Below are 27,085 nucleotides of genomic sequence, written 5' to 3' on the forward strand. Positions count from 1 at the left end.
ATTTGAGGGAAAATGGTCATCAGTGCTGTGTTGCATTGGCTTCATCAATGCCTTAATTCACAATGAAGAAAGGATTGACTTGTTTGCTGTTCATCAATGCCTATCATAGCTGCAGAATTGTCAATATCTTAGCAGGGGGATGGCATTTAATTGTTGTTAATCCCGATCAGGAAGATCAGAAAATAGCTGTGTGTTGAATCCAGATCTTAAACGCTAATTCTCAAATCGAAATGATAAGGATGTTGTTTAGTGTCTCTGCTGTTTCGCTCGTTGTGTTTCTTTCAAGTGTCGCAATCTTGGGCCTTTTGCTTCAAGATCTGTCGTCTGCCTTGACAATTGGTTTTGGCAGAATGCATTTCAATGGCAGGTTTTGTTTACAGATATTCATCTTTGCTTTTTTTTTCCCAGTTGCTAGCACTTCCAAGTGCTTTCAGCGCTTTGTTTTTTTTTAAAAAAAACGTCAAGCTGCTGTGCTTGGTGGGGATGGGAAGGGAACAAAAATGTGCCTTTTCTTTTCTGGGAGCCTCGGCTTCCTATGTGCAGTCGTCTCCGGGCGTTCCCTCCCGGGCCTGTGGCTGGGGAGGTGTGGGGGGGGAGACATGTGAAGTCGAGGTATCCCTTTAACGGTGGGCGCGGCCGCGTTTCCGCGTCGGCGGCCAGTAAATCGCCCCGCAGCCCCTTTAAGAGTGGCCAGGAAGTAGAGCAGGAAGCAGCTGAACTCTGACCGTGAGGGTGGAAGCACATTCAGCGCGCTCGAAAGGCACGGTAAGGGGAGGGGGGCGACGCTGTGTATGTGGGGGCCTGGGGGGTGGGGGGTGTTCAATGTGGGAAGTGACTACTCGACTGGGAGAGACGTGTGCGCGCGGGCGCGCGCGCGAGGGGCGAACCCGAAGGACCACGCGTGGACCGCTCAATTTACTTGTTACTTTCAATGTTGCAACTTGCGCGGTGTATCTTTTCAAGCCCCAAGGGGAGAACACATCAGCAGCTAAAGAGTTTCTGGTTTTATTTTCGCACGGGGGGTGGGGTTGAGGTGGTAGTGTTGAAATGCATTCGACCGATTGTCTATTCCACCCACCAGGGCAACCCAACTGCTCTAACGCGAATTGTATTTGTTTTGATTCGCTTGACCTCAACACCGGAATCTTAATCCTCCCGACTCTTCCCCCTCCCTTCCCTCCCCCCCCCCCCCCCCCGGTCTGTAAGCAACTGCTGAGCTGTCAGTGGTCGAGGAGGGGGAAGGAGACAAGTGTTACTCAAGTGCAGCTCAAGCGTGACCATTTAAACGTGTGTTTTCTGAAGTTTTTAAGGCAGGCCATTTCTAAAGAGACAGCATAAGCAATTGCGTTTACTGAAGACGTCTGGCTGAGCTCGTACACGTCTAACAGTCGATGTAAACTTTCTGCTTCCTGTGTGCTGAAAGACTGCAACTGTTGGTCTTGTAAAATATATTTTGAGCTGTAAGCAAATGATTTCGATCAAAGCTTGTGCATCTGGTATCAAATCAAAAATTCTATTCGTCTCTGCCCGAAGATTAATCAATGTTGTGCACAAGTTTGACAGCAGAAGCTAGGCCTATTTCGAATAAAGATATTTTAATTTGATCCAATTCCCCTATCGTTTGGGAAGGGGGGATTACTTTTGAGTGAGTTGTGTTAGTATCTTCGAAGCCAGTAAGTAGTGTTTCTTTCCCTGCATGAACTGAATTGAGATCTGCAGTTGACAGCTGACAGTGTGCAGTCTCGTGTTAAGCTGCAGTGTCCATCTTTTAATGTTGAATTTGTGGCAGGGATCCAGTGGCAGCCTGGTAGGTTTTGCACTGTCAGATATTGTTGATTCCAAGTTTGTCATTCGATGCAGACATTTTCTAATTAACCATTTCAGAGATTTTATTACACACTAGGATTTAAGCCAAGGTTAAAAACAATGACTGCAGATGCTGAAAAGCAAATACTGGATTAGTGGTGCTAGAAGAGCACAGCAGTTCAGGCAGCATCCAACGAGCAGCGAAATCGACATTTCGGGCAAAAGCCCTTCATCAGGAATCAAGGTTTCCTGGCCCAGAGGTGGCACCCTACCACTGCAGGAGAAAGTGAGGACTGCAGATGCTGGAGATCAGAGCTGATAATGTGTTGCTGGAAAAGCGCAGCAGGTCAGGCAGCATCCAAGGAGCAGGAGAATCGACGTTTTGGGCATAAGCCCTTCTTGCAGAGGATCCGGAGGGAGGTCTGTTGCTGGAGGCTTCAGATTTGTTCTAGGTACTGGTTGTCCTGGTTGGGTCCAAAGGGCTTGTGCCCAAAACGTCGATTCTCCTGCTCCTTGGATGCTGCCTGACCTGCGCTTTTCCAGCAATACATTTTTAAGCACATTACTTCCAAACATCTCTCATCTGACAACAGAAGGGCTCGTGTGGTGCAGTGGTAATGTGATAGTAGTACTGGTAATCTTTTGAAGTTACAGACTAAAAAATACACAAAAATTGGTACTTTTATAACCTCAAACTGGAATTATGAAAATGGTCAGGTTACAGCTGATGGGCTCTGATCTTCATGTGTTCATACATGGATACTACTGTGGATAGGAGTTGACTGGCTGGTTTGTGATGTAGTATGGCACCAACAGCATCGGTTCAATTCCTGTACCTTGCCTGAGGAGTGGTGACCTTGCCTTAGACTACCACCACTCATATCTAGAGAGCAACCTGATAATCCTCTGGGACTATAGCCACAGTAATAAGGTAAAAGTTGCCATCAGAGAAGATTAGATGCTGGTAATTCTGTTACAACTCACTCTTCAAAGCCTGTGCATCATCTCGTTGCAGAAAGGCAGTCAACATTATCAAAAACTTCACCCCAGTCTAATCTCTTCCAACATCTTCCATCAGGTAGTAGATATAAAAGCTTAAACACCTGGACCAGCAGTTTCAAAAGCAGCTTTTTACCCACTGTTGTTAGACTGCTGAACAGACCCCTCAAGTTTCAAATCTAATGTTGATGTTGCTTTTGTACACCTGTGCAGCCATAACTTTGTATGCCTTGTTCTGTTCAATCATCTTATGATCTACCTGTACTGCATGCAAAACAAAACCTTTTTCACTGTACTTTGGTGTATCTGACAATAAATCAGATCACATGGCAGAATTTAGGAGTGTGGTGGAATATTCCCCAATTGCCAGGATGAGTGTAGCTCGAACAGCATTCAAGAAGCTTGACCCCATACCGGACCGAGGAACCTGCTTGATTACCACTCCATTTAACATGTTCAGCATGCAGTCCCTCCACCGCTGACAGTTGCAGTGCATATTATCTGCAAGACCAACTATAACAACTCACCAAGTCTCCTTCGTTTGCAGTTTCCAAACCTACAACAGCACCCACTTTGCACAAAGGTGGCAGATGCATGGGAAACACCATCAGCTTCCTCTCCAAGCCATAAACTATACTTGATTGCAACTATCGCACTGTTCTTTCAGTGACTCCAGGTTAAAATTGTGTCACTTCCTTCCAATAGCATTGTGCATGTAGCTACACCACGTCGACTGCAGAGATTCAGAAAGCAGCTCACCACTACCTCAACAGCAGCCAAAGATGGGAACTAAATGTTGGCCCAGCCTGTGAATGAATTAAACACTTGTCTTTTTTTCCCTAGATTGGGACACTACCTTTACACCAATTATCACTTCAGTCTCTTTTTGAAAGTGCGAACTGCGAGGCTGTACAAATTTAACTGATGATTAATGTAGTTTTAATAATAAACTATTTAATGAATTTGCAAAGTTTCAATATTTGGGAAAACTAGTCCCAATTCCTACTTTTTAAAATGTTAAATTGAAATAAAATGTTGCACTTTGTGCAAGGTACTATATAATCTCCCGATGGCTATAAAGCATCTGGAGACAATGTAGTACTTTTGGTATTAAGCAACTGTTTGTGTTGGAAACAATTTGCATACATCCAAATGATAATATGATGAACAGATCATCTGTATTTCTTGCAAATATAACGTTTATTGCAAGACAAACTTAGACAAAATCCTTTTTTCTATCAACACAAGATTATCTCTTCCTGGGTATATGATAGAGGGTAAGCAATGCCCCGGGCTCCAGGAAGAGTAATCTTGCAGTAGTATCATTAATCTTTTATGTCCACTTGAGTGAGTAGATTGGACCTTTTTAGGATCTGAACTGAAAAGATAGCATTGGAATAAGGCTTAGTATATAATCCAGACAGCGGACCAGACCTTCACTCTTTAATTTTCTGATCAAAAAGTGTGCAATTGCCGAGCTCTGATTGTCTGAAGTTGTAGGATGGTCTCCAGCATGTTGTGTAGTCAACTATATCTCCCAAATGCACTGAAAACCAAGGGTGCAACTTTCACTTAATTACTACTCTGCAAGAAGATTATGATCAGCTTGTGTTTGTATCATATCCTTGGTTGTGATCAGATTATTTTCTCTTTCTGAATTTAATCAAAATATTACTGAAGTTTATCAGTATTAAATTCAGGAAGAAATTGTGGCTGGAGTGTGGTGAGAATGTGGCAGTTATCATATGGAATGGTGGGGACAAATAAGATTCCTTGTGTTGGTGATGGCTACAGACATGGGACAGAAGTATGCCATTTGGCCCATTGAGTCTTATTTTGTCATTCAGTGAGATCATAGCTGATTTAAATGCACTTTCCTGCCTTTGTCTCCATGCCCCGTGATTCCCTTACTGATTTAAAATTCTGTCTATTTCAGCCTTGAATATAATTAATAATCCAGATTTTGAGTATGCTCTCCAGTACATATTTCTGCAGATTTATTACCCTTGGAGAAGAAATTCCTCCTCATCTTTGTCTTATATGGGTGACCACTTATTCTGCACTTTTGAGGTGGAGATTTGAGTTAATATAGACCAACTAGACCAAATAGTCTTTTTATTTAGATGCATATTCAATATAATCAAAGCTGTTCACACTTGGAATAGTTTGCATTGCATTTGAAGTATCTTAGGCTTGTGTTAAGTGTTCTTGATTTAGACATGTATAGTTTCATCAGAGGAATTGGTGGAGGGGGTTATAATTACAACATTTAAGACAGCTGGATGGCTACACGAACAGGAAGGGTTCGAGGGATTTGGGCCAAATGCTGACAAATGGGACTAGGTCACTTTGGGGTGGCTGGTCAACATCAGACGAGTTGGCTATTAATGTATGAATTTCACTCTGTCCCCAACAATGGTTTCGGCACTTAATGCTGACCGTGTTTGTGGATAAAACTGATTTCAAAATGTTTACTTAACAATATACTCTGATCCTATATTAAGCTGAGTTAGATTTTTGATGGACCAGGAAATCAAGGTATGCAGGAGTGGGAACAGTAGCAGAACAGAAGTTTATTGAGATCACAATAAAATCATCTATGGCCTTTGCAAAAGATTGCGCAGACTTAACGGCCAAATAGTCCACTTGGGTTCCTGCAGAAATTCGTCAAAGATCATGAGACAGCACCTTTCACATCCATGACCGCTTCTGTCTAGAAGGACAAGTGCAGCAGTTAATAGACAATAGGTGCAGGAGTAGACCATTCTGCCCTTTGAGCCTGCACCACCATTCAATATGATCATGGCTGATCATCCTCAATCAGTATCCTGTTCCTGCCTTATCTCCATAACCCTTGATTCCATAATCCTTGAGAGCTCTATCCAACTCTTTGTTAAATGAATCCAGAGACTGGGCCTCCACTGCCCTCTGGGGTAGAGCATTCCACACACTCACTACTCTCTGGGTGAAGAAGATTCTCCTCATCTCTGTTCGAAATGGCCTACCCCTTATTTTTAAGCTGTGTCCTCTGGTTCGGGACTCACCCATCAGCGGAAACATGTTTCCTGCCTCCAGAGTGTCCAATCCTTTAATAATCTTATACGTCTCAATCAGATCCCCTCTCAGTCTTTTAAACTCAAGGGTATACAAGCCCAGTCGCTCCAATCTTTCAACATAAGATAGTTCTGCCATTCCAGGAATTGACCTCGTGAACCTATGCTGCACTCGCTCAATAGCCAGAATGTCTTTCCTCAAATTTGGAAAGACAAATGGGAATACCACCACTTGCAAGTTCCCCTCCAAGCTACTCACCATCCTGCATTGGGAATATATCACCATTCTTTCACTGTTGCTGGGTCAAAATCCTGGAATTCGTTTTATAATGGCGTTGTGGGTCAACCCACAGCCGGTGGACTGCAGCAGTTCAAGAAGTCAGCGCCCACTACCTTCTCAAGGGCAATTAGGGATGGACAATAAATGCTGACCAGCCAGTGATGTCCACACTGAAATAAATAAGTTTGTGTTCTTAGAACCTATAAATTGGTTATGGTACAAAAAAAAAGGCCATTTAGCCCATTGTGTTTGCCCCAGCTAAATAAACTAGCCACCCATTCTAATCACACCCTTCAGCATGTAGTCCGTTACCCTACAGGATATGAAGCTTCAGATGCACATCTAGGATCCTTTCAAAGTGAGAGGGTTTCTCCCTCGACCACCTAATTTAGCAGTTATTTCCCAGCTTTGGGTGAAAAACAGTTTCCTCATATCCCCTCTAAGTCTTCTACTGATCACCTTAAATCTTAGCCCCTGGAAAGACGTTTTCTCTGTCCATTTTAACCAAGCCCCTCATCATTTCATAACCTTGATTCAGTCACTACTCAGCCTCCTCTGTACTAAGGAAAACAATCACAGCCTTTCTAATTTCTCCTCTGACCTGGAACTTTCAAACCCTGCCGATATTCTTGTAAATAACCTCTGCACTCTAACTATGGCAGCTGTGTTATGAATGTAAGTACAGCTCTCAGCTGTGGGTTAACCAACGTCTTGTATAGCTTCAGCATTATGCCCTGCTTCACATGCAAAACTTCACCCAATGAAGAGAAGTGTATAAAAGGGACCAAAGGGGCAACCTTTTCATACAGAGGGTGGCATGTGTATAGAATGAGCTGCCATAGGAAGTGGTGGAGGCTGGTACAATTACAACATTTAAAAGTCATCCGGATGGGTATATGAATAGGAAGGGTATCAAGGGACGTGGGCTCACAGCTGGCAAGTGGGACTAGGTAAATTTAGGGTATCTGATCGGCATGGAAAAGGTGGACGGAAGGGTCTATTTCCATGCTGTACACTCTATTCCCTATGTCGTCCCTATGCCCCACCTGCCTACCTGTTCTGTCACTTTGAGGGACCTGTGAACATGCACTTCCTCTGTCCCTCCCAGTATCTTCCTTGGGGTATTTCCTTGGTTGCTTTACTTCAAAATGCTTAAAATTCTGTGGATTGAATTCTGTTTGCCTCTCACCCAACCGAGTTACTGGTATCATTATGAACCACGTGGCCAACTTTCATGTCATTTGCAATTTTCATTTCCAAGTTAAGTCAAATGCTGTCTCTAACTATATGTAATTTTGGACTTTAATGTGTTGGCCTAGCTTGGTTTTTGGACGAAGATGGGTGTGCAGCTTGGTCTCTGAATGAAATCTAAGTATTAAAAATTAATCAAACGATGCATCTTTTAATTTCAGTTGCTGTAAATTTAAAAACTAATTTCGCTTTCAATTTTATTTTTAACCTGCTCTGTTCTGAATAAACTTCAGAGGTGACTGGTTAGGTTTCAGTATAATCCAAAGGGGGCTTTTGCAAAGTTACAAGAGGACACTCTGAACAGTTCCAGTAGACAGCACAACATGACTGGAGAAGTTAGGACTGTTCTCCTTGAAGCAGAGAAGGTTCAAGGGAGAGTTAACCGAGTCGTTCAAAATTTTGAAGAGTTTTGATACAGCAGATGAGTCGGTAACCAGAAACTTACAATCTGGTACAAGAGAACAAGTGAGGGAGGTCATTTGGTTCAGTGCATTGTTTTCTGAAATGCACTGACTTCCAAGGGCGATGAAAGTGGATTTCATAGCAACGTTCAAGAGGGAATTGAGATGATGCTTTCATTAGAGATATCTGCAGGAGGATGGTGAAAGCGCAGTTCTAATTGGAGAGCTCTTTCAGTGAGACACGATGGGCAGGAGCCCTCCCCACTGTGTGGCTGTGTTTGACATGTGGTGTTAGCTCGGAATGTTGATTATTATGAACATTCCCCTGGTCTATTGTGTGGTGTAGGTTTAGAATGTTTCAGCTGTAAACATTCTCCATCTATTGTTGTGCAACATGGTCTCGGCAGAGACAGCATTACACAAAAAAGCTTGCTGCAATTTAATATTCACTGCAACTTCCATGAACTATGACATGTTAAGAAAAAAACTGATCTTTATTAGGGCATAGAGTTATTCGAGCCCTGACAGAAATCGACTGGCAGAGCAAGTCCACTGTCACTCCCTAGTGACAAAGGTAAGGGCCCCTGTTCTCTTGTCATCCTATACTCATTGACCTACATTGGCTACCAGTCGAACAACAGCCCAGTTTTAAAACTCTCATCCTCGTTTGTAAGTGGCCATAGGACTTTACCAGTCCAATCTCCTGTAGCCCTCCGGATCTCTAGTCCGGTCCATTTTCTTTTGTTGCTCCGCTGTTGGTGACTGAGCCTAGAAAGCTGTAGGCACAAGCATGACAACTTCACCAAACCTCTGCCTCTTTCTATCTCCTGGATGCTTCTAAAAGCCTATTTCTTTGGCCAGTTCTACTCAAATGTCCCCTTACGTGGGCTGGGTGTCACATTTCCTCTGGTTTTGTGAAGTGACATGGGATATTGTACTGCATTGTGTTGTATAATTATATGCTGTTGACTGATTAATGTACCCTCCTCACATGACTTGGTGCAACTGTTTGAATGGGTTAGATGTTATTCATTCATGTACTGTACATAACACTCTGACCCAGTTTCTTTCAGTAACATAGGGGGCTCAGATTGACCTGGCTTGTTTCCTAGTTCTGTGAGCGATTGAATGGATTTGCCAGCAACATTTACACTCACTATTAGCTGGATTATATTTTATGTTGTAGCTCAGGACCAATTTTAAATCCGCGTTAAAATATGCCGTTGGAACAGAGACCACTTCATGGTTCAGGACAATTTAATTCATTCTTTGTGGCTCAGTGTGGTTGGAGCTGATTTAGTACTGCGTCATACAGTTAGATAATTTTTCAGGTTTTATTCTCTGTCTGCAATGCATCCATCTGAGAAAGTAGTGAGGGGGTTTCTTCATGCTTCAATATCCCGTGACCTATGGGGTTCGGGGGTTGACCTCCTTGCACGAGTAACTTGTTCATATTCACTTCTTCAGAGCAGCACTTGAAGAATGCCTTCTTGGGGTGAGGTACCAGCCAGGTCAAATCCATGAATTATTTGCACTCCAGAGAGAGAAAGAGGTAAGGCAGCAAAACCCAGGAGTCGACAGATTCCCATTTCCTCTGCATTAAGTTTGAAGGAAATCTCACTTAATTATTTTGTTGTCCCTTGGTCAATCCCAATGCTGGAACACTGTGCGAAATCTATTCTTTCCTCAGTAATCACTCAGTTGCACTGACCAGTAATTGAGCAACAGGTTTTGTAAAATGGAGAGCTCGATTCTGCTGTGTAAATGCTCAGCAAATTCTTAGAATATGTATCTGTCTGCTTTTTTTTTTAAATGAAGTCACTCATCCATTCATATTATTCCTTGGCAGAGCATTGCTGCTGACTCAGTGGGTTTGGGTTACTACACGTCCTGTGTCAGCTGCCCACTAGTCAGGAGCACTCTACTGTTAGGTTGAGAAGGTCATGAGTTCAGGTTCCTGTTCCAGGGTCTCCACTGTCGCATGGGGTGGAGGGGTCGGAGGTATCATCTTTTTGGTGATGCATTACACTGAGTGTGCTCTATCTGCCTTTATTAACATGGGAAATAGGGCAACCAATTTCACAAGTGACTGTGCTTCAAAATAAAGGTTTTGTTGGCTGTGAACCATTTTGGGATGTCCTGTGGTTAAGAAAGGCGATATTAAAAATATCGCTCCCTTTTATATTTGGCACACAGCCCCCCTGCCCTTGGAAGCAGTGTTTATGAACTACAATAGCTGAGTAGAATATTTTTGCAATTACTAAAAGAAGCCACTAAATAAACTTCACTAGGGAGGTCATTAAGGGCCTTATGTAAACAACTGATGATGTGCCAAACTGCCTTGTGAGGCAATGGTATCGGCTGCTTTTAGTCTTTTTAAATCTTTAGACTCCATTTTCAACATCTCGCGTTCCTATTTTCAGGATATTTGATATCAAGCATTCAATAGTAAGAGTGGTCTAGGTTTTCAGGGTTTTTTTAAGCTTGTTTAACCAATGCACTTAATTAATTCCCTTGAGATGGAAAGCATTGTATCAGCAAAATTGCTTTGGTTCAATATGCCTGAATGTGTGTTGATTTCTTCTAATTACATACACACAAAAATGACAGCATGGATGCTGATTTTGGACTACTGTGACATGGTTGAAGACCTAGCTTGTTTCCCTTTTGTCAAGGATATAGCAGTTGTCGGTAGAGATTGTCCTCTAGTCCGTGCTGTACATCTGACTCCATAAGGCCAACTCCCTGCAGAGTGGCTGGGGGCTGTGAGACTGCTCCTGGCTGGGTTTGACATTGTAGCTTTGCTGTAAGTTATCAGAGCTAGTGTACCCATAAGCTTTCTGCTATAGTAGGCTTCTTGTTTGCAGAATGTAGATACGGTGAATATTGGATTCTTGTTTTAACTGTGAACTCTTTTTTTTTACAGTAAACAGTCCAATGCTTTTTGAACTTCTCCAAAATAATAGGAGAGTGTGGATTACCTCCTCAATCTTAAAAATACTGACTTTTATACCCTTTCTTGCTGGCAAAGACATTTTTCATAACATTTCTATTCTTGTCTCTCTCACTGTTTTCACTACCTGCCCCATCGCCATCCCAAAACACCACCACCATGGTTGCACATTAGAGTGATGCTGTTGAGTTTGCTGTTTATAATGACTTCTCTCAGACTTTTAAGATCTTGCAGCTGTCTTGTTTTTAATCTTCTCACCAGCCTGTGGAGGATCCTTTTTTTCTCCCCCCTCACTGTCATGCATCCAGCAGCCCCCGTTTTAAACAGGACGTTTTGGTATGGGAAGGATTTTGTGAAACTTGAAAGGATGCAGAAAAGATTTACAAGGATGTTGTCGGGTTTGGAGGTTTGAGCTACAGGGAGAGGCTGAATAGGCTGGAGATATTAGCCCTGGAGCCTCGGAGGCTAGGGGATGACCTTATTGGGGTTTATACATGAGGGACATGGATAGGGCGAATTGCTCAGTTCTTTTTCTCTTGGGTAAGGGAGTCCAAAACTAGAGGACATGGTTTAAGGCGAGAGAGGAAAGATATAATAGGGACCTAAGGGGCAGCTTTTTCACACAAAGGGTGGTGCGTGTATGGAGTGAGCTGCCTGGGGAAGTTGTGGAAACTGGTGCAATTACAACATTTAAAAGGCATCCAGATGGGTATATAAATAGAAAGGGTTTAGAGGGATAAGGGCCAAATGCTGGCAAGTGGGACTAGATTAATTTAGAATATCTGGTTGGCGTGGATGAGTTTAACTTTGCTGTATAACACTATGACTCTGTCATTAATTCAGAGTTTTGAATTATCTTTTAGTTTCCTATTAAAACTAGGATTGAAAAATCTCAAAGCATCATCTTTATAAACAGGATAAGTAAGACTTTGATGTACATGTAAGGGAAGAAGAGTTCAGGTAATCTTATTCATAAGTTTTGTTTCCCCTTCACTTGTGTGTTGGTCATTGCCATTCACTGCTAGCACTCAGACAGGGATAGGACTGCCTTTATTCCTGATGAAGGGCTTTTGCCCGAAACATCGATTTCGAAGCTACTTAGATGCTGCCTGAACTGCTGTGCTCTTCCAGCACCACTAATCCAGAGGGATAGGATATGTGCAATTTAGAGTTACACGCAAAGCACCTTTTGGTTTTACCTGGAACAGAGCTACTATTAACATGAATATAATTTACCAAATTCTTTATACCCTGAATGTTCTGTTTTCAAATCCTGCAACATGTCCTGCTATGCCGTAATGATTCTGTAATGATTCTTTTGGGAGACATGTTGGATGATCGAATCACTTAACTTCAGTGTCTGCTTTCATGCTTTTCAGACCTTTGTTTGTTTGTTTGTATGTATGTATGTGTTTCAGTTTGCAAAAGACAGCCATCTGGAAACAACTCAAAATTCCTACTACTCAGGCAGGCCTAAGAAATAGGAGGCCATCTGGCTCTAAGCCTGGCTACCTTTACCTTCCTGCATGTTCCCATCTCCTCCATGCTTCCCTGAAAGTCCAAAAAGTATTATGTTGACCTTGAAAATATTGAATAACTTTGCATTGACAGGTCTCTGAGATAGAGAATCTGTGGCATTCACTGACTCCTCCATGTCCCTTCAGTTTAATTCAACAGAGGGATAGTATGAAATCTTAGAGGCTGGACAAACTAGGGTTGTTTTCTCTGGAGTAGTGGAGGCTGAGACTAGACCTAATAGCAGTTTATAAAATTGAGAGGCATAAATAAGGTTGACAGTCAGAATCTTTTTCCTAGAGTTAAAATGTCTATTACTAAATGGAATGCATTTAAGGTGAGAAGGGAAAACTTCAAAGGAGATTTGAGAGGCAAATGTTCTTAAGACAATGTAGGAGTCTGGAACATGCTGCCGAGATGGTGGTGAAGACGGATAGGATAGGGGTGTTTACGGGGCTTTTAGATAAGAAAGTGAATAAGCAAGGAGTGGAGGGATGTGAACCATGGTCAGACAGAAGGGATTAGGCTGCTTTTATTCCTGATGAAGGGCTTTTGCCCGAAACGTCGATTTTGCTGCTCCTCGGATGCTGCCTGAACTGCTGTGCTCTTCCAGCACCAATAATCCAAAATTTGGTGTCATGTTCAGCACAACATCATGGGTTGAAGGGCCTGTCCCTGTGCTGTACAGTTCTACGTAGCCACCACTTTCATCGACAAACTACTGCTAGAGTCTTTCTTGTTGTCTTTGGAGATATTACTGGTATAAGAAAGCAATGATCTTAAGCTGAGGCAGGAAATAAGTTGTACTTATAGTGCCTTTTTATAATCTAAGTCTGCGACCAAGTGCTTTACACCCAAGGCAATATTTTTGTGTAGTTTAATTAAAGTTGTATTTTCTTCTTTTAATAATTGATAACTGTTACAGAGATGATCAAGGTAATTTTTTTTATTCTTTGTTAGAATGTGTGTGTCATGGACAAGGTCAGCATTTTTTAAAATTTGATTTATTATTGTCACATGTACCTAGGTACAGTGAAAAGTTTTGTTTTGCATTCACTACAGGCAGATCAGACCATACAAAGGGCATTAGGTTAATAGAGCAGAATGAGGAATACCGTGTTAAGGCTGCTGAGAAGATGCACAAAGAGTGAGATCAACATAAAATTTAAAATTTGAGTGGTCCATTCAGAAATCTGATAACAGTGGGGAAGAAGATTTGTTGCACACCCACAATTACCCTCCAGCTGAGCGGCTTGCCAGAGTCACTTCCCAGATCACTTCAGACTCGACCACATTGCTGTGGGTCTGGAGTCACACGTAGGTCAGACAGCTTACAGGTTTCTTTACCCTGCGGGCATTCATGAATCAGATGGTTTTATGTCATCATAGAATCCCTACAATGTGGAAGCAGGCCAACTGGCCCATCAAGTCCACACTGACCCTCTGAAGAGCATCCTACCCAGACCCACCCCATCCCTGTAACCCTGTATTTCCTATGACCAATCCACCTAACTTGCACATCTTTGGACTGTGGGAGGAAACCGGAGCACCCAGAGGCGGCCCATGCAGGCTAGTGCTGTCAGGTAGCAGTGCTAACCATTGAGCCACCTTGCCATCCTAATGACCATCATTGATAGCAATGGTGATCACGAAACTGAGACAGGCTTCCAATTCCAGATTTAATTCATTGAATTAAAATTCCACCAGTTGCCTTGGTGGGATTTGAACCCTTCTCCCAATAGGATTAACCCTTTGGATTACTCGTCCCCAAGTTCAACTGGAGCTGAAGAAGCCTAGTAGTATTTTGACATCAGGATGTTGACATCACTGTTCTGTCTCAGGCTGTAGTTTGTAAGGAAAATAAATTGTCAGAAACGACTCTTCTCCAGGTCCTCTAATTCTGACACTATGGTTATCAATAAACGGAAACACAACCTGAGCAAACCATTCTACCCAGCGTTCCGTGCTGGTATTTGTGTTACAAACATACTTCCTCCCTCCCTTGATCCCACCCTATCGGCATGCCAACCTGTTCCTTTTCCTTTCTGCACTCATCTAGCATTTCCTACGCTACATGGAAGCTGATCACCTCAGCAATTCCTTGTGGTAGTAAGAACCACATTCTCATAACTCCCTGGGTAAACCAATTTGTCCTGAATCCCTTATTAGATTTCCAAGTGGTTCCCTTACATTTGTGGCCCCTTGTTCCGAACTCTCCCCACAAGTGGAAGTCTCATTTCTCCACTTATCTCCATGATATTTGGTTGGATGTGAAAGTAAGGATTTTAATCAGTTCCATAGCTGCCCGGTTTAAAATAGTGCACAGTGTAGAAACCGGCACAAAAGGAAGCATATGCTCTGAGGGGACATAGACGTCGTTCAGAGATTCCATTTCAAACAGTAACTACTTGTGTGTTGCAGAGTACCTGTCATGAAGTCAGGCAATGCCGAAGTGCTTTACAAGTATTTTAAATACTCTTGGAGTATAATCTCTCTCATAATAGAAGAAAGACAGCAGATAATTGGGGTATGCCACATTTGACAAGCAACAAGAGCAAGGGTTAGGCTGTCATGTAGCTGTTCCTCAATTGTAGCATTCCTCTGAGTGAGGAACTTGGAGACACAATGTATCGTGCTGCAGTCTTTCAGTTGGCCCATCAGTGGTGCCGTTTTCCAGATGAGGACCAATCTGTCCATTTGTAAAAGATTTCATGTCGCTCCTATTTGAGGAGATACATCGGTGTCCTGACTAATATTAGCCCCACAACTAACATCATGCTTTAACAAAAGGTATCTGATGATCTTGCTGCTTATAGTGACAATTTTTAGTGCATTGATTAGTGGCTGCATTTCTTGCATTTACGGTCATAACCAGTTCAAACAGCATTGTCTGTCCTGTGGAGCAATCTGCAGTCAGGAAGGATGAGGTTGCTATCTCAAAATTGTTACACAGTGCATGTGGAGGTCATTTGGCCCATTTTGTCTATACCAGCTCTGTAAGTGAGCTCTCAGCGAGTGCTGTTTTTGGACCTTCTCCCCATGATCCACTCTTGCTTTTAAAATAACCACCCCATGCATTTTTTGAATGCCTCAATTGAACTTGCCTCTGCCACAGACTCGGGCAGTACATTTCAGGCCCTAACTACTGTGGAAATGTTTTTCCTCCAACCACGTTTGCTGCTTCTACCACCTATTTTTAATCTGTGCCCCCTCATTCTTTATTCTTTCATGAGAGAGAACATTTTCTGTGTTTACTCTGTCACCACGTATCAAGATGGTGATATCTCTAGCAAATCTCCTCATGCCTTCTCTTCAAGCAACAGTCCCAGCCCCTCCACTCTGTGTTCATAACTGAATTCTTCATCCTGTGAACCTTCGAGTCAGACCCTTTGATCCAACTTGTCCCTGCCAACCACTGGACTATATTAATCTAGTCCCATTTGCCAGCGTTTGGGCCATATCCCTCCAAACCCTTCCCATTCATGTACCCATCCAGATGCCTTTTAAATGTTGTAATTGTACCAGCCTCCACTACTTTCTCTGGCAGTTCATTCCATCATGCACCACCCTCTGCATGTAAAAGTTGCCCCTTAGGTCCCTTTTATATCTTACCCCTCTCACCCTAAACCTATGACCTCTAGTTCTGGACTCCCCCACCTGGGGGAAAAAGACCATGTCTACTTACCATACCCAAGCCCCTTATGCACTGACTAATAAAGGCAAGTGTGCCAAACGTCACCTTCACTATCCTATCTACCTATGACTCCACCTTCAAGGAATTATGAACCTGCACTCCAAGGTCTCTTTGTTCAGCGAAATTGCCCAGATCTTACAATTAAGTAAGTTAGTCCTGCTGTCATTTGCCTTACCAAAATGCAGCACCTCACATTTAGCTGAATTAAACTCCATTTGCCAAGCCACGGCCCGTTGGCCCATCTATACTCTGAGATAATCATCTTTGCTGTCCACTACATCACCAACTTTGATGTCATCTGCAAACTGACGAACATATCTCCTAAATTCACACCTAAGTCATTTATAGAAATGACAAAAAGCCATGGACCCAGCACGGTCATGTCCTTCATAAGGTGCTGCACCTCAACTGGATGAACTGAGGTCTAGCTAGTGACTTCTGTAAGTTCAACAGAACTTCCTTGCTCTTGTACTCTATACCCCCTCTAAAGGCGCGCATCCTTTATTAACTGCTCTCCCAACCTGTCCTGCCACTCTACGTTAAGCTTCAGCTGCCACCAATGTTCCCAGCCCACCAATTTAACATCTTTTTGAAGTTCTCCTCAATTTCAGATATGCCTGAGTTTTGTATATCTATAGTAATCTGAAATTATTAATGTACAATTATCTCCTGAATACTCACAGGTTTTTAGCATTGGAGGAGGCCCTTCAGCCTATTGTGTACACATGAAGGATATTATTAAACTGGAGAGGGTTCAGAAGAGATTTACTAGGGGGAAATGGCGAGTTTGAGTTGTAAAGATAGGTTGGGATTTTTTTCACTGGAGCACAGGAGAGGTGACTTTTGTAGAGGTTTATAAAATCTTGAGGCATATCGATAAGGTGAATAGCAGGTGTCTTTTCCCAAGGGTTTGGAGAGTTCAAAATTAACGGGCACATTTTTAAGGTGAGAGAAGAAAGATTGAAAAAGGTCTTGAGGGGCAACCTTTTTTTAAACACAGTGGTTCGTGTGTGGAATGAAATGCCAGAGGAAATGGTGGATACAGGTACAGTTATGTTTAGGACATGTGGATAAGTACATGAATAGGAAAGGTTTGGAGGAATGTAGGCCAAGTGCAGACAGGTGGGACTAGTTCAGTTTGGGGACCTGGTTGTGTGGATTCGAACTAATTGAAGGGTCTGTTTCCATGCTGTATGATTCTGACGCTATGACCTATCATCAAACATCTGATCTTCTCCCACTGATACTTGATCTATTTGGCCTACTCTATATAGTTAGGCAATACATGTACAATCCTGCATCAAGCTACTTGGGCTGCTCTATTTCAGCAAATACATAATGCAGTACCTGAAGTTAAAAAACGACAAAACCTTACGTTTGGTTTCCATTCGATCTGATAGGTGCATCAAGAGGAGAGAGTGAGTCCTTTGCAGAGATGAATGACAGTGCCAGGTAAGTGTGACAACTCTAAGACCAGTGGCAAATTGCAAGGGGTAGGGATCTATTGGGTATGGAAGCTGGTTGACTGGACAGCATCCAGAGTATCTGGCTGGATAGCTGAGGGGAATTAAAAACAATATCGAGTAATTATTATCAAAATTCCATCCGTGTCAAGGAACTAACTGTCCAAAAGTTTTGTTTGGAGGGATGAGTTCACATCTTGCAAAATATCAAAGCACCTTAGCTTGGGAAGAGAATATTTTGAGCAAAATGAATAAAATTTGGCAGAGATTGAAATATTTTCATCCATGAGTAATGGCCTTGAAAGGACTGGGTGATGTGTCAGTCATCAGCTTGGGATCCTTTGATCTCCTCTGCTGGACGTAAGAATCTTATTGAAATTAGACTGAATGCTAATAGGTCTGGGTTCATAATTATGCCACTCCTAAGCTTGATAGTTATTTTGAGGCCATGTGCTGTGAGAAGTGGAACAATATCAGCAATGTGGTATCTACTGAGGAAATGCACTTTGAAGCTTTCTGTTTTGTACACATCAGGTCAATTTGCAAAGCGATACTAAAGCAAATGGGAAAAGTATTTGAACTGTATAAGACAAGAGTGCTAAATAAAAACATAAAGAACTGCGGATGCTGTAAATCAGAAACAAAAACAGATGTTGCTGGAAAAGCTGAGCAGGTCTGGAACCATCTTTGAAGAGAAGTCAAAGTTGACGCTTTGGTTCTGGTGACCCTTCCTCAGAACCGGGATAAGAGTCACTGGTTGGTTAGCGAGCGGACTCTGGTCGAGGCATCGCATTGGAGAATACACCAGTTAATGATGATTGGCAGGTGACTGCCAGCCTATGCTTATAAATTTTAAACCAGACAACATACTTGATCAAGACATGGCCTTGAGAAATGAACCAGAGAAGAGCTGCCACCTGTACAGTTGAGTTGAAATGGGCACTGTGTGGCGATGTTCTTTATCTGCACATGTATATTAATATATGCAGTTTCTAGCACACATAGCTGACTATGCGAAATCAGTATAATTCTTTGGGGACACTTGCTAACCTGTCCTATTGTGGAATCACCTCTGATGTGGGATACTGTTGAGCTTTGTGAACATGGGCTAGTTGGATATGGTCTGTACATTGTTGAGAACAAAGGGCCATGCTGTTTGAAATGATCCATCAGTTTTTGGGATGGACGGCACCATACCAGCACTGAAATTCATAGACAACATTTCTCAGTTTTGTGATGGGCATCTTTTTAGCTGGACAATAACATCCTTTCCATGGTGAACACCACTCATGTTACTTCCACACAGTAGCATCGTGAAACAGCTACCTTTGTGACTGTTTTGGTACCTTGATCGTACAGTGCAATCTGGGGTAGACATGACACTTTACAGGATGAAAAGTGACAGCCCTTGGCCTGTTCATGAGTTTATTCAATACGCTGAAAAATGGGTCTCAGCAAGGTAGGCATTATTCCATAGGCTGGTTTTGACGAAGCCTAATTTCAACATATAAGGTTGCACAGTGAACAAATGTCTCCGGCCCTGTTTATGAAGTTTCCAATAGACCAGCCTTATATTGCATGGAACTTTAGGAATCCCAACACATATACTGAATGGAAAGTAGACAACGATAGAGAGCCTTGGGCCGATTTTCCCCTTGCATGTATCTGATGACACACTTTTTACGTTTGGATCTATAGTTGCACATGCAAAATTATTTGTTTGTCTTAGTGGGCTCCATCCTGCCGACCTTTTAAAATGAAGACTGCAATCTTGTCAATGGGGCTAGGCCATTTATTCACTGCTGATGAAACAAGGCATGTCAAAACCATCCTGCTGGAACATTGCTGCCAAGATCCGATAATTTCTTGCCTTCTGTTGCATACTTTAAAATAGACTCTGTAGCAGCAGGAGCAATGATTTCCCTTTTGTATATGCTACACTGCGCATATTGTCTCCTTCAAAGGGAACACTGCATGGAATGGTTTTAACACATTGCACACCCAATAGCAGCATCAGGACAGCTACAGCATGAATAACTCCAGGGATATCTGGAGTTTCCTGATGACGTAATTGATCTTGAGTCATATCCTCCATGCCTTGTTCCTGATTGTAGAAGCTTGTTCCCATCACAGCTAGAGGGGCTAGGAAGGGGTCTGAGTGCCTTCACTGTGGGATACATCAGAGTAATGTTCGAATTCAAAGTGAAAATTGAGGAACTGAAAGAGAATACCTGACACCAAGTAGAAACAGTGCCCAGCCCATCACGTGTCTTTGGAGAGAAAGGCGGTGACTAGACAGTAGAGACAGAGGCTGAGACATGTAAGCAATTCCAAATTCTGTTCAATAAAGTGGGAAGAAACTTCCGATTGCATCATTTAAAATTTCAGAGAGTCTGACAAAACAGTTCTATGGTCTTAAAAGGCTCCTTTCCCTTTATCACCTTCTGATGTGTCACTGCCAAGGCTGGGATTTCTTGGCCATCCTAATTATGGTGAGGAGATGCGACAACTGCATTGCTCACTAGCCATTTTGGAGGGGGGGGTGGGGGGTCGTTTCATTGTGGGATTGTATCCAGAAAACACTGGAGAAACTCAGCAGGTCTGTCAGCATCTGCGGTGAGAGAAAAACATTTTGACCTTTTTAGCCCAAAGACTTTCTTTGGATTTCAGACTCTCCAAAGATTCAAAAAAATGTCAACTGATTTTTTTTTCCCCTCTCCAAAGTTGCTGACACAGCTGCTGAGTTTCGACAGCAACTTCTGTTCTTATTTCAGATTTCCAGCATCTACGGTATTTTTGCATTTATTATTTTGAGGCTGTAGTTACAACATTGGCCAGTTAATGATGGCTACTTTCTTTCCCTAAAAGGGCTCTATTGGCTGTTCTTAGACAATGCCTTGACGATAATTTCCATTAATATCAAATTTTCATTTTCCCAGACAATCTGCACAGTTGAAATTTTCAATTTATCATGATGGGGTTTGAGCTCCATTCTCTGGATTACTAGTCCAAGAGTCACGCAACCAATACACCGCATCATTTTCTCACTGGGGACATGACCCTATTGATGGAAGTGAGAGACGGCGATTTCTTCATCCTTGCACACAATAGCTACTGTTTGGTGTTTTTGTTAAAACAATACCTGGTTCAGCCCAGGTCAGCTTGCTATGTGATGTGTGTCTAATAGGATTAGTGTGCTGCTTTTGGCCTTTGCAGTGGCGATGGACCACACCAGGAACAGCCAATACCAGAGACATTCTCGAAACAGAGCAGGCGAGGCTATTGCGGCTGCTGTAAAGAGTTGTATACCTGTCTGGAACAGGTAAGGATAGTGTGAGTGCTTCATAATTATCGAAAAATTAAATTGAGTCCAGCATAGCTTGATAATGCAGGCCCCCAGTGGTCGTCCTCTTGGCTCATTACTTGTGCATCCACTTCTGAGCAGGAATATCATGGATTCAAGCTGAATGCCAGATAATTCAATACTTAACCTCCACTGGTAAACCAGTGCAGTGCTGATGGAAGGCTGCATTGCCAGCAATGCTGTCCAGCTGACAGTCTGTCAACTTCCACAAGGTGATTGAAAAGGATTACCTGGCACGACGTGAAGCAAAGCAATTCTCTCTGCTTTCCTGGCCCATGTATTTTCTCTTGACCAATATCAGTAGAGTGGTAACGTGAAAGCAAAATGCTGCCAAAGCTGGAAATCTGAAATAAAACATTGGAGATACTCCATGGGTCCACCAGTTTCTGTGGAGAACGAAACAGGTCACCGAGCAGAAGCAGTGATTGTCAGTGGCCTAGCATCTCAATTCCCTTCAAAAGAGAAGTTCCTATTATTAATGGAAAATGGGAAATGTTCTCTGCTGGTTGGAGTAAGGACTGGCACATAGGACAATGGTTGTGGGAGTTCAATTGTATCAGCCTCAGGATGCCTCTGTAGGAGTTCCTCAAGTTAGTGTCCTAGACCCAACCATCTTCAACTCCTTCAATAATGGTTTCCCTCCGTCATAAGGACAGGAGTGGGGATGTTCATTGAAGATTGTACCGTACAACGTTCAGCATCATTCTCAACTCCTCAGGTACTGAAGCAGTCCATGTTCAAAAGCAACAAGACGAGGCTTGGGCTGACAAGTGGCAAGTAACATTCACAGCACACAAATGGCAATGGCTATCTCTAAAAGGAGACAATTTAACCACTACCCCTTAACACTCAATGGTGTTACCATCACTGAATCTCCCACTATTACCATTATGGGGGGAGGGGTTATTATTAACCAGAAACTCAAATGGACTTGCCAGATAAATACAATGACAATAGAGCAGGCCAAGGCTTGGAACATTGAGTAACTCACCTCCTGACTTCACAAAGCCTGTCCACCAGCTATAAGGCATAAGTCAGGAATGTAATTGAATAGTTCCCACTTTCCTGGATGGGTGCAGCTCCAACAACACTCCAAGAAGCTTTGACATCATTCAGGACAAAGCTCCGCATGAATGGCACCGCATCCACTCCCTCCACCACCGATACACAGTAGCAGCTGTGTGTGCTGCAGAAATTCAGCAAGGATCCCATAGAACCTTCCAAACCCATGATCACTTCCATTCAGACAGACATGGGTAGCAGGTTCATGGGAAAATCACCACCAGCAAGTTCTCCTCCAATCCACTTGCCATCCTGACAAAATATGTCACTGTCCCTTCAGTGTTGCTGGCTGAAAATCCTGGTATTCCCTCCCTAAAGGCATTGTGTGTCACCCTGCAGCAGTTCAAGAAGTCAGCTCACCACCACCTTCTCAAGGGGCAACTAGGGACAGGCAGTTAATCTGTCCAGCGATGCCCAGGAGTGAATACATTTATGAAGATGTAATTCCTGATTTCACTGCTGTGACAGCAGACTCTAAAGTTTCGACTGTTCTGCCTGGTCTTGGAATCTCCAATCTACCTTATCAATTTCCTTTTGCATTTTGAAAACCACAAATAGCCCTTTTTCTTTAAATTCCAGACCTACTTTGAACAATACTAGTAATTTAATCCTTTGGGTAAATAAGCACTGTGCCCACTCAAGCAATTTATACCCTTTCCAGAGGATAGTGACTCAAACTAGGTTTAGTTTCTTGGGGGCTGTTTAGCTAAAGAAGAACTGACCTCATGTATTCTGTGGATGCAAAGATCAGCATTCCATTTGGGATTTTGATTACTTTCTGTAACATTTTGTGATATTTTCATGGATTTATCAGATCTCCAAGTCTATTCGGTCCTCTGCTACTTCTGGCTACTTACCATGTCAAAAGTACTCTCTTTTATCCTTAAAGCCCAAGTCATCTCTATTTGCCTACATTGAAATCCATTTTGTGTGCTCTTGTGGCTACCTCTGATCCAGGAGGCCCAGGGTCACACCCACCTGCTCTGCATCTGAATAGGTTGAGTCATAGAGTCCTTCAGCCCAAACTGATCCACAACGAACAAAATGGCTATCCATGCTAACCCCATTTCCCTGCACTTGGCCCATATCCTTGTATGTATTCAAACACCTTTTAAATGTTGTTAATGTACCTGCCTCAACCACTTCCACTGGTAGCTCATTCCATATGCCTACCGCCCTCTGTGTAAAAATGTTGCCTCTCCGGTTCCCTTTTATTCTTTCTGCTCTAACTTTAAACTGATGCCCCCTCTTCCTCGATTGCCCAACCCTAGGAAAAAAGACTGCGTGCATTCACCCTATCAATGCCTCTCATGACCTTATACCTTTCTGTAAGATCCCCCCTTAGTCTCCTATGCTCTAAAGAAAAATGTCCTAACTTGTCCAACCTCTCCCTGTAACTCAGACCGTTGAGGTAACATCCTTGCAAATTTCTTCTACATTCTTTCTAGTTTAATAACATCCTTCCTATAACAAAGTGACCAAAACTGAACAAGTGCGTTCTCACCAACGTCCTGTGCAGCTACAAGATAACTTCCCAACTTCTATACTTAATGCTTTGACTGATCAAGGCCAGTGTGCCAAAGACCACCTTCACTGTCTTGTCTACCTGTGACTCCAGTTTCAGAGAACCATGCACCTGAATGCCAAGATCCCTCTGTTCCACTCTTTAAGGCCTTGCCATTCACCATGAAATTCCTACCTTGATTTGACTTTCCAAAGTGCACTTATCTATATTAAACACCATTGCCATTTCTCAGCCCACTTCCCCAGCTGATCGAGGTCCTGCTGCAATTTCAGATAACCTTCCTCCCTGTCCGTGATACCACCTATTTTAATGTCATTTGCAAACTTATTAATCATGCCTTGTATGTTCTCATCCAAATCTTTGATATAGATAACAAACAGCCATGGGTCCAGCACCAACTCCTGAGGCACTCCACTAGTCACAGGCCTCTAGTCTGACAAGAATCCTTCCAGTATTACCCTCTATTTCCTTCCATCAGTCAATTGTGTATCAAATTTGCCAGCTCATCCTGGATTCCATATGATCTAGCCTTCCAGAGCAGCCTACCATGTGGAACCTTATCAAAGGCCTTACTGAAATCCATATAGATACATCTACCGCCCTTCCTGGTCACTTCCTCAAAGATGTCCCACTCACATAGCCATGCTGACTACTCCTAATCAAACCCTGTCTTTCCAAATGCCTGCATATCTGAGCCCTCAGAATCTTCTCAAATAACTTACCCTCCACAGATGTTAAACTTACTGGTCTAGAGTTCCCAGGTTTTTCTTTGCAGCCCTTCTTGAATAATGGCACATTCACTACCCTCCAGTCTTCCAGGATCACACCTGTGACTAGTGATGATGCAAATATATTAGCCAGGGCCCCTGCAATTTCTTCTCTAGGCTCTTCCAGTGTTCTTGGATATATCTGGTCAGGATCAAAAGGTTTAACCATCTTCATACATTCTAATACACCCAATACCTCCTCTACTGTGATATGGACTATCCCCAAGATATCACCATGAACTTTCCCAAGTTTTCATGGCTTTCTCCATGGTAAACACAGAGGAGAAGTATTCATTTGAGGACCTCATCCATTACCCTGTGGTTCTATGCATACATGTCCTGTTTGGTCTTAGGGCCCTATTCTCTCTAGTTATTCTTTTTCCTTTAATAAACTTAAAGAACCTCTTTGAATTCACCCTAATCTTCTCAGCCAAGGCTATCTCGTGCCCACTTTTCACCCTCTTGATTTCCTTCTTCAGTAAACTACTGTATTCCCTGTATACCTCCAGGGATTCCCCTGATCCCAGCTGCCTGTACCTGAGTCATGCCTCCTTTTTTCTGATCAATCCCTCAATATTTCTTGTCATCCAGGGTTCCCTATTTCTGCCAACCTTGCCCTTCACCCTCACAGGAACATATAGACCTTGAATTCTAGCTCCCTCACTCTTAAAGGTCTCTGAGTGCCAGAGGTTGACATTTAAAAAAAAAAGCTACATTTGAAATCAGATTGACAGTGTTGACAAATGAGTTGAGCCATCAAACATTCTTGCGTGCTTCCATCTACAGTGCTAAAAATGCTGCCAATTTCTCACTGGCAAATTAATTCATAAGACCATAAGACATTGGAGGAGAAATTAGGCCATTCAGCCCATTGAGTCTGCTCTACCATTCAGTCATGGCTGACAGGTTTTTTAACTGCATTTTCCCACCTTCTCCCCATAACCTTTGAGACACTTGGCAATCAAGAACTTATCTGTCTGTGTTTTAAATATACTCAATGACCTGGCCTCATCAGTTTTCTGTGGTAATGAATTCCATAGGCTCAGAACTCTCTGGCTAAAGACGTTTCTCCTTGTCTCGGTTCTAAAGGGTCTTCTGTCCTGATCCTCAGAATTGTTACTAACCGAAAATTATTGAGTCCCAGCCCTTAACCTTATGGGACACCACTGGTCACGTTAGCTGCAAAGTATTCTGGGATATCTGGTGGTCATGCAATATAAAATACAATCCTTCACCTGAGGTGCTGAATTCCGATGAGATGTTGAAGAAAGGGCTGGGGAACGGATGTGAAAGATCCCACTTCATCATTCATGAAGTTGAAGTGATTTCCCAGAATCCTGGTTGATATCTATTCCTTCAAATTGCATTTCTATCGCAGTGCTGTTTGAGAGACCTTGCTGGATACAGAAATTTAAGAAGCAGAGGTGACTCGCTGAGAAGTGTGTAGTTGGTCATTGAGCACTGAGGATCTGATGGTCACGCCTTGTGCTGGCAGTGACAGATTCAGGCCCACCTCATGGTTTGATCGTTGATAAATTGAGAGAAGCTGAACTGGGGGGACTCCGTCTCCTCCATCAAAGTGAAATGTATGTGTTCAGTCTGGTTTGTATCTTGTGACAGACCAATGAAAATGTTGCTAAGCTCTGGAAGCGCGCACACTCCAGGTGGAAAAAGAGTCCAGACACATCTTTAAGGCTGAATGTGTAGAACCTCTCCCATTCACTCAAGTTGGTTGTAGTGGTTTGCAGCTGTCAGTATAGCACAGGAAAATCCCAGGCTCCATTCCCAACCTGTCATAGAATCCCTACAGTGTGGAAACAGACCATTCAGACCATACCAACCCTCAGAGTATCGCACCTCGACCCACCTCCCTAGCCTATCCGTGTATCCCTGCATTTCCCATGGCTCACCTGCCTAGCCTGCACATCCCTGGACACTATGGGCAATTTAGTGTGGCCAATTCACCTAAAGCGCACACCTTTGGACTGTAGAAGGAAACCAGGGCACCCAGCAGAAACTCTGCAGACATTGGGAGAATGCGCAGATTCCACACAGTCTCCACGACGGTGGAATCGAACCCGGGTCTCTGGCGCTGTGGGGCAGCAGTGCTAACTACTGAGCCACAGTGCCGCCCACCTGAAGCACTCGGCGAGAGTTGGGGTAGCAGAGGGCTCAGACTAGCTGTGGCAGCTCAGCAAAGAGGAAGAGGCAGCATTTGGCAGGCTTTCTCGTGCTGAATGCTGTCTGTGAGAGAGCCCGTGGAAGGGAATAGGAACAGGTTCTGAGAGTGAAGCTGGAGAACAGCCATGTCTGGCAGTGCAGCCAGTCAAAGGAGCGAACTTCTCATATGCTTGGGTACAAATTCCCAACCAAGGTCAAGCCTCTTTTGAAGAGGGAGTCAGATGGGGTGAAGGTAGTTGCAGTGAAATTAGGTGTAATCTTGGCCGAGTCATGTTCACTTTAATGTTCTGTGCTTTGTTTTTTGCTCAGCACCTCCAGACCATTCGGCACAGGCAATTTGCCAGTGAGTCCAGGAACCAGGGACCAGCTAAAAGCCTCATGGAACGCTTCCTGCAGGATGTCATCCAGTACCACCCTTCCCAGTATAAAGACAACAGGTAAACAAAGGGCACTCTTAGACATGTTAGTCTGAATGCTGTAATTCTCCACCACTTAGCAGCTGACTGTCATGACAGCTGGTCTGTGTAGCTAGTCACTGTCCATACACACTGCCTCATACTTGCAGCATATAAGATAGGCCTATGATCTGATTAAGGAGACTGACATATTTGCCAATGCCTGTGTGAATTCCTAGATGCAAGCAGCAAGAATGTTTTAATAGTTCAAAAAAGAAAGAATACCTTGTGAAGCTCTTCCCATCGCCTTTCAATACTTGTAAGATTGCAGAACAGTGCTAAGTAGAACTGCTAACAGTTAAAAGAATCATCTGGG

General features: G+C 43.1%; 1 protein-coding gene across 5 annotated transcripts in view; it reads left to right on the plus strand.

Annotated features, from left to right (window-relative positions):
* Positions 1 to 686: 686 nt before the first annotated feature.
* zdbf2 (zinc finger, DBF-type containing 2) overlaps positions 687 to 27,085 on the plus strand; it is a 31,978-nt gene continuing 5,579 nt past the window's right edge. The window contains exons 1-5 of one of the 5 annotated variants that reach the window (XM_072578597.1): positions 700 to 765; positions 9,258 to 9,342; positions 17,353 to 17,404; positions 20,632 to 20,737; positions 26,624 to 26,751. In XM_072578597.1, the coding sequence (XP_072434698.1) occupies positions 17,388 to 17,404; positions 20,632 to 20,737; positions 26,624 to 26,751 (251 nt within the window). In that variant the 5' untranslated portion in view covers positions 700 to 765; positions 9,258 to 9,342; positions 17,353 to 17,387. Of the gene's footprint in view, positions 766 to 849; positions 1,808 to 9,257; positions 9,343 to 17,352; positions 17,405 to 20,631; positions 20,738 to 26,623; positions 26,752 to 27,085 lie in introns of those variants that run through there. The other 4 variants (XM_072578598.1, XM_072578600.1, XM_072578599.1 and 1 more) reach the window with 4 other exon arrangements.

The sequence above is a fragment of the Chiloscyllium punctatum genome, chromosome 10 (genome assembly GCF_047496795.1).
Source record: "Chiloscyllium punctatum isolate Juve2018m chromosome 10, sChiPun1.3, whole genome shotgun sequence".
Classification (NCBI taxonomy): domain Eukaryota; kingdom Metazoa; phylum Chordata; class Chondrichthyes; order Orectolobiformes; family Hemiscylliidae; genus Chiloscyllium; species Chiloscyllium punctatum.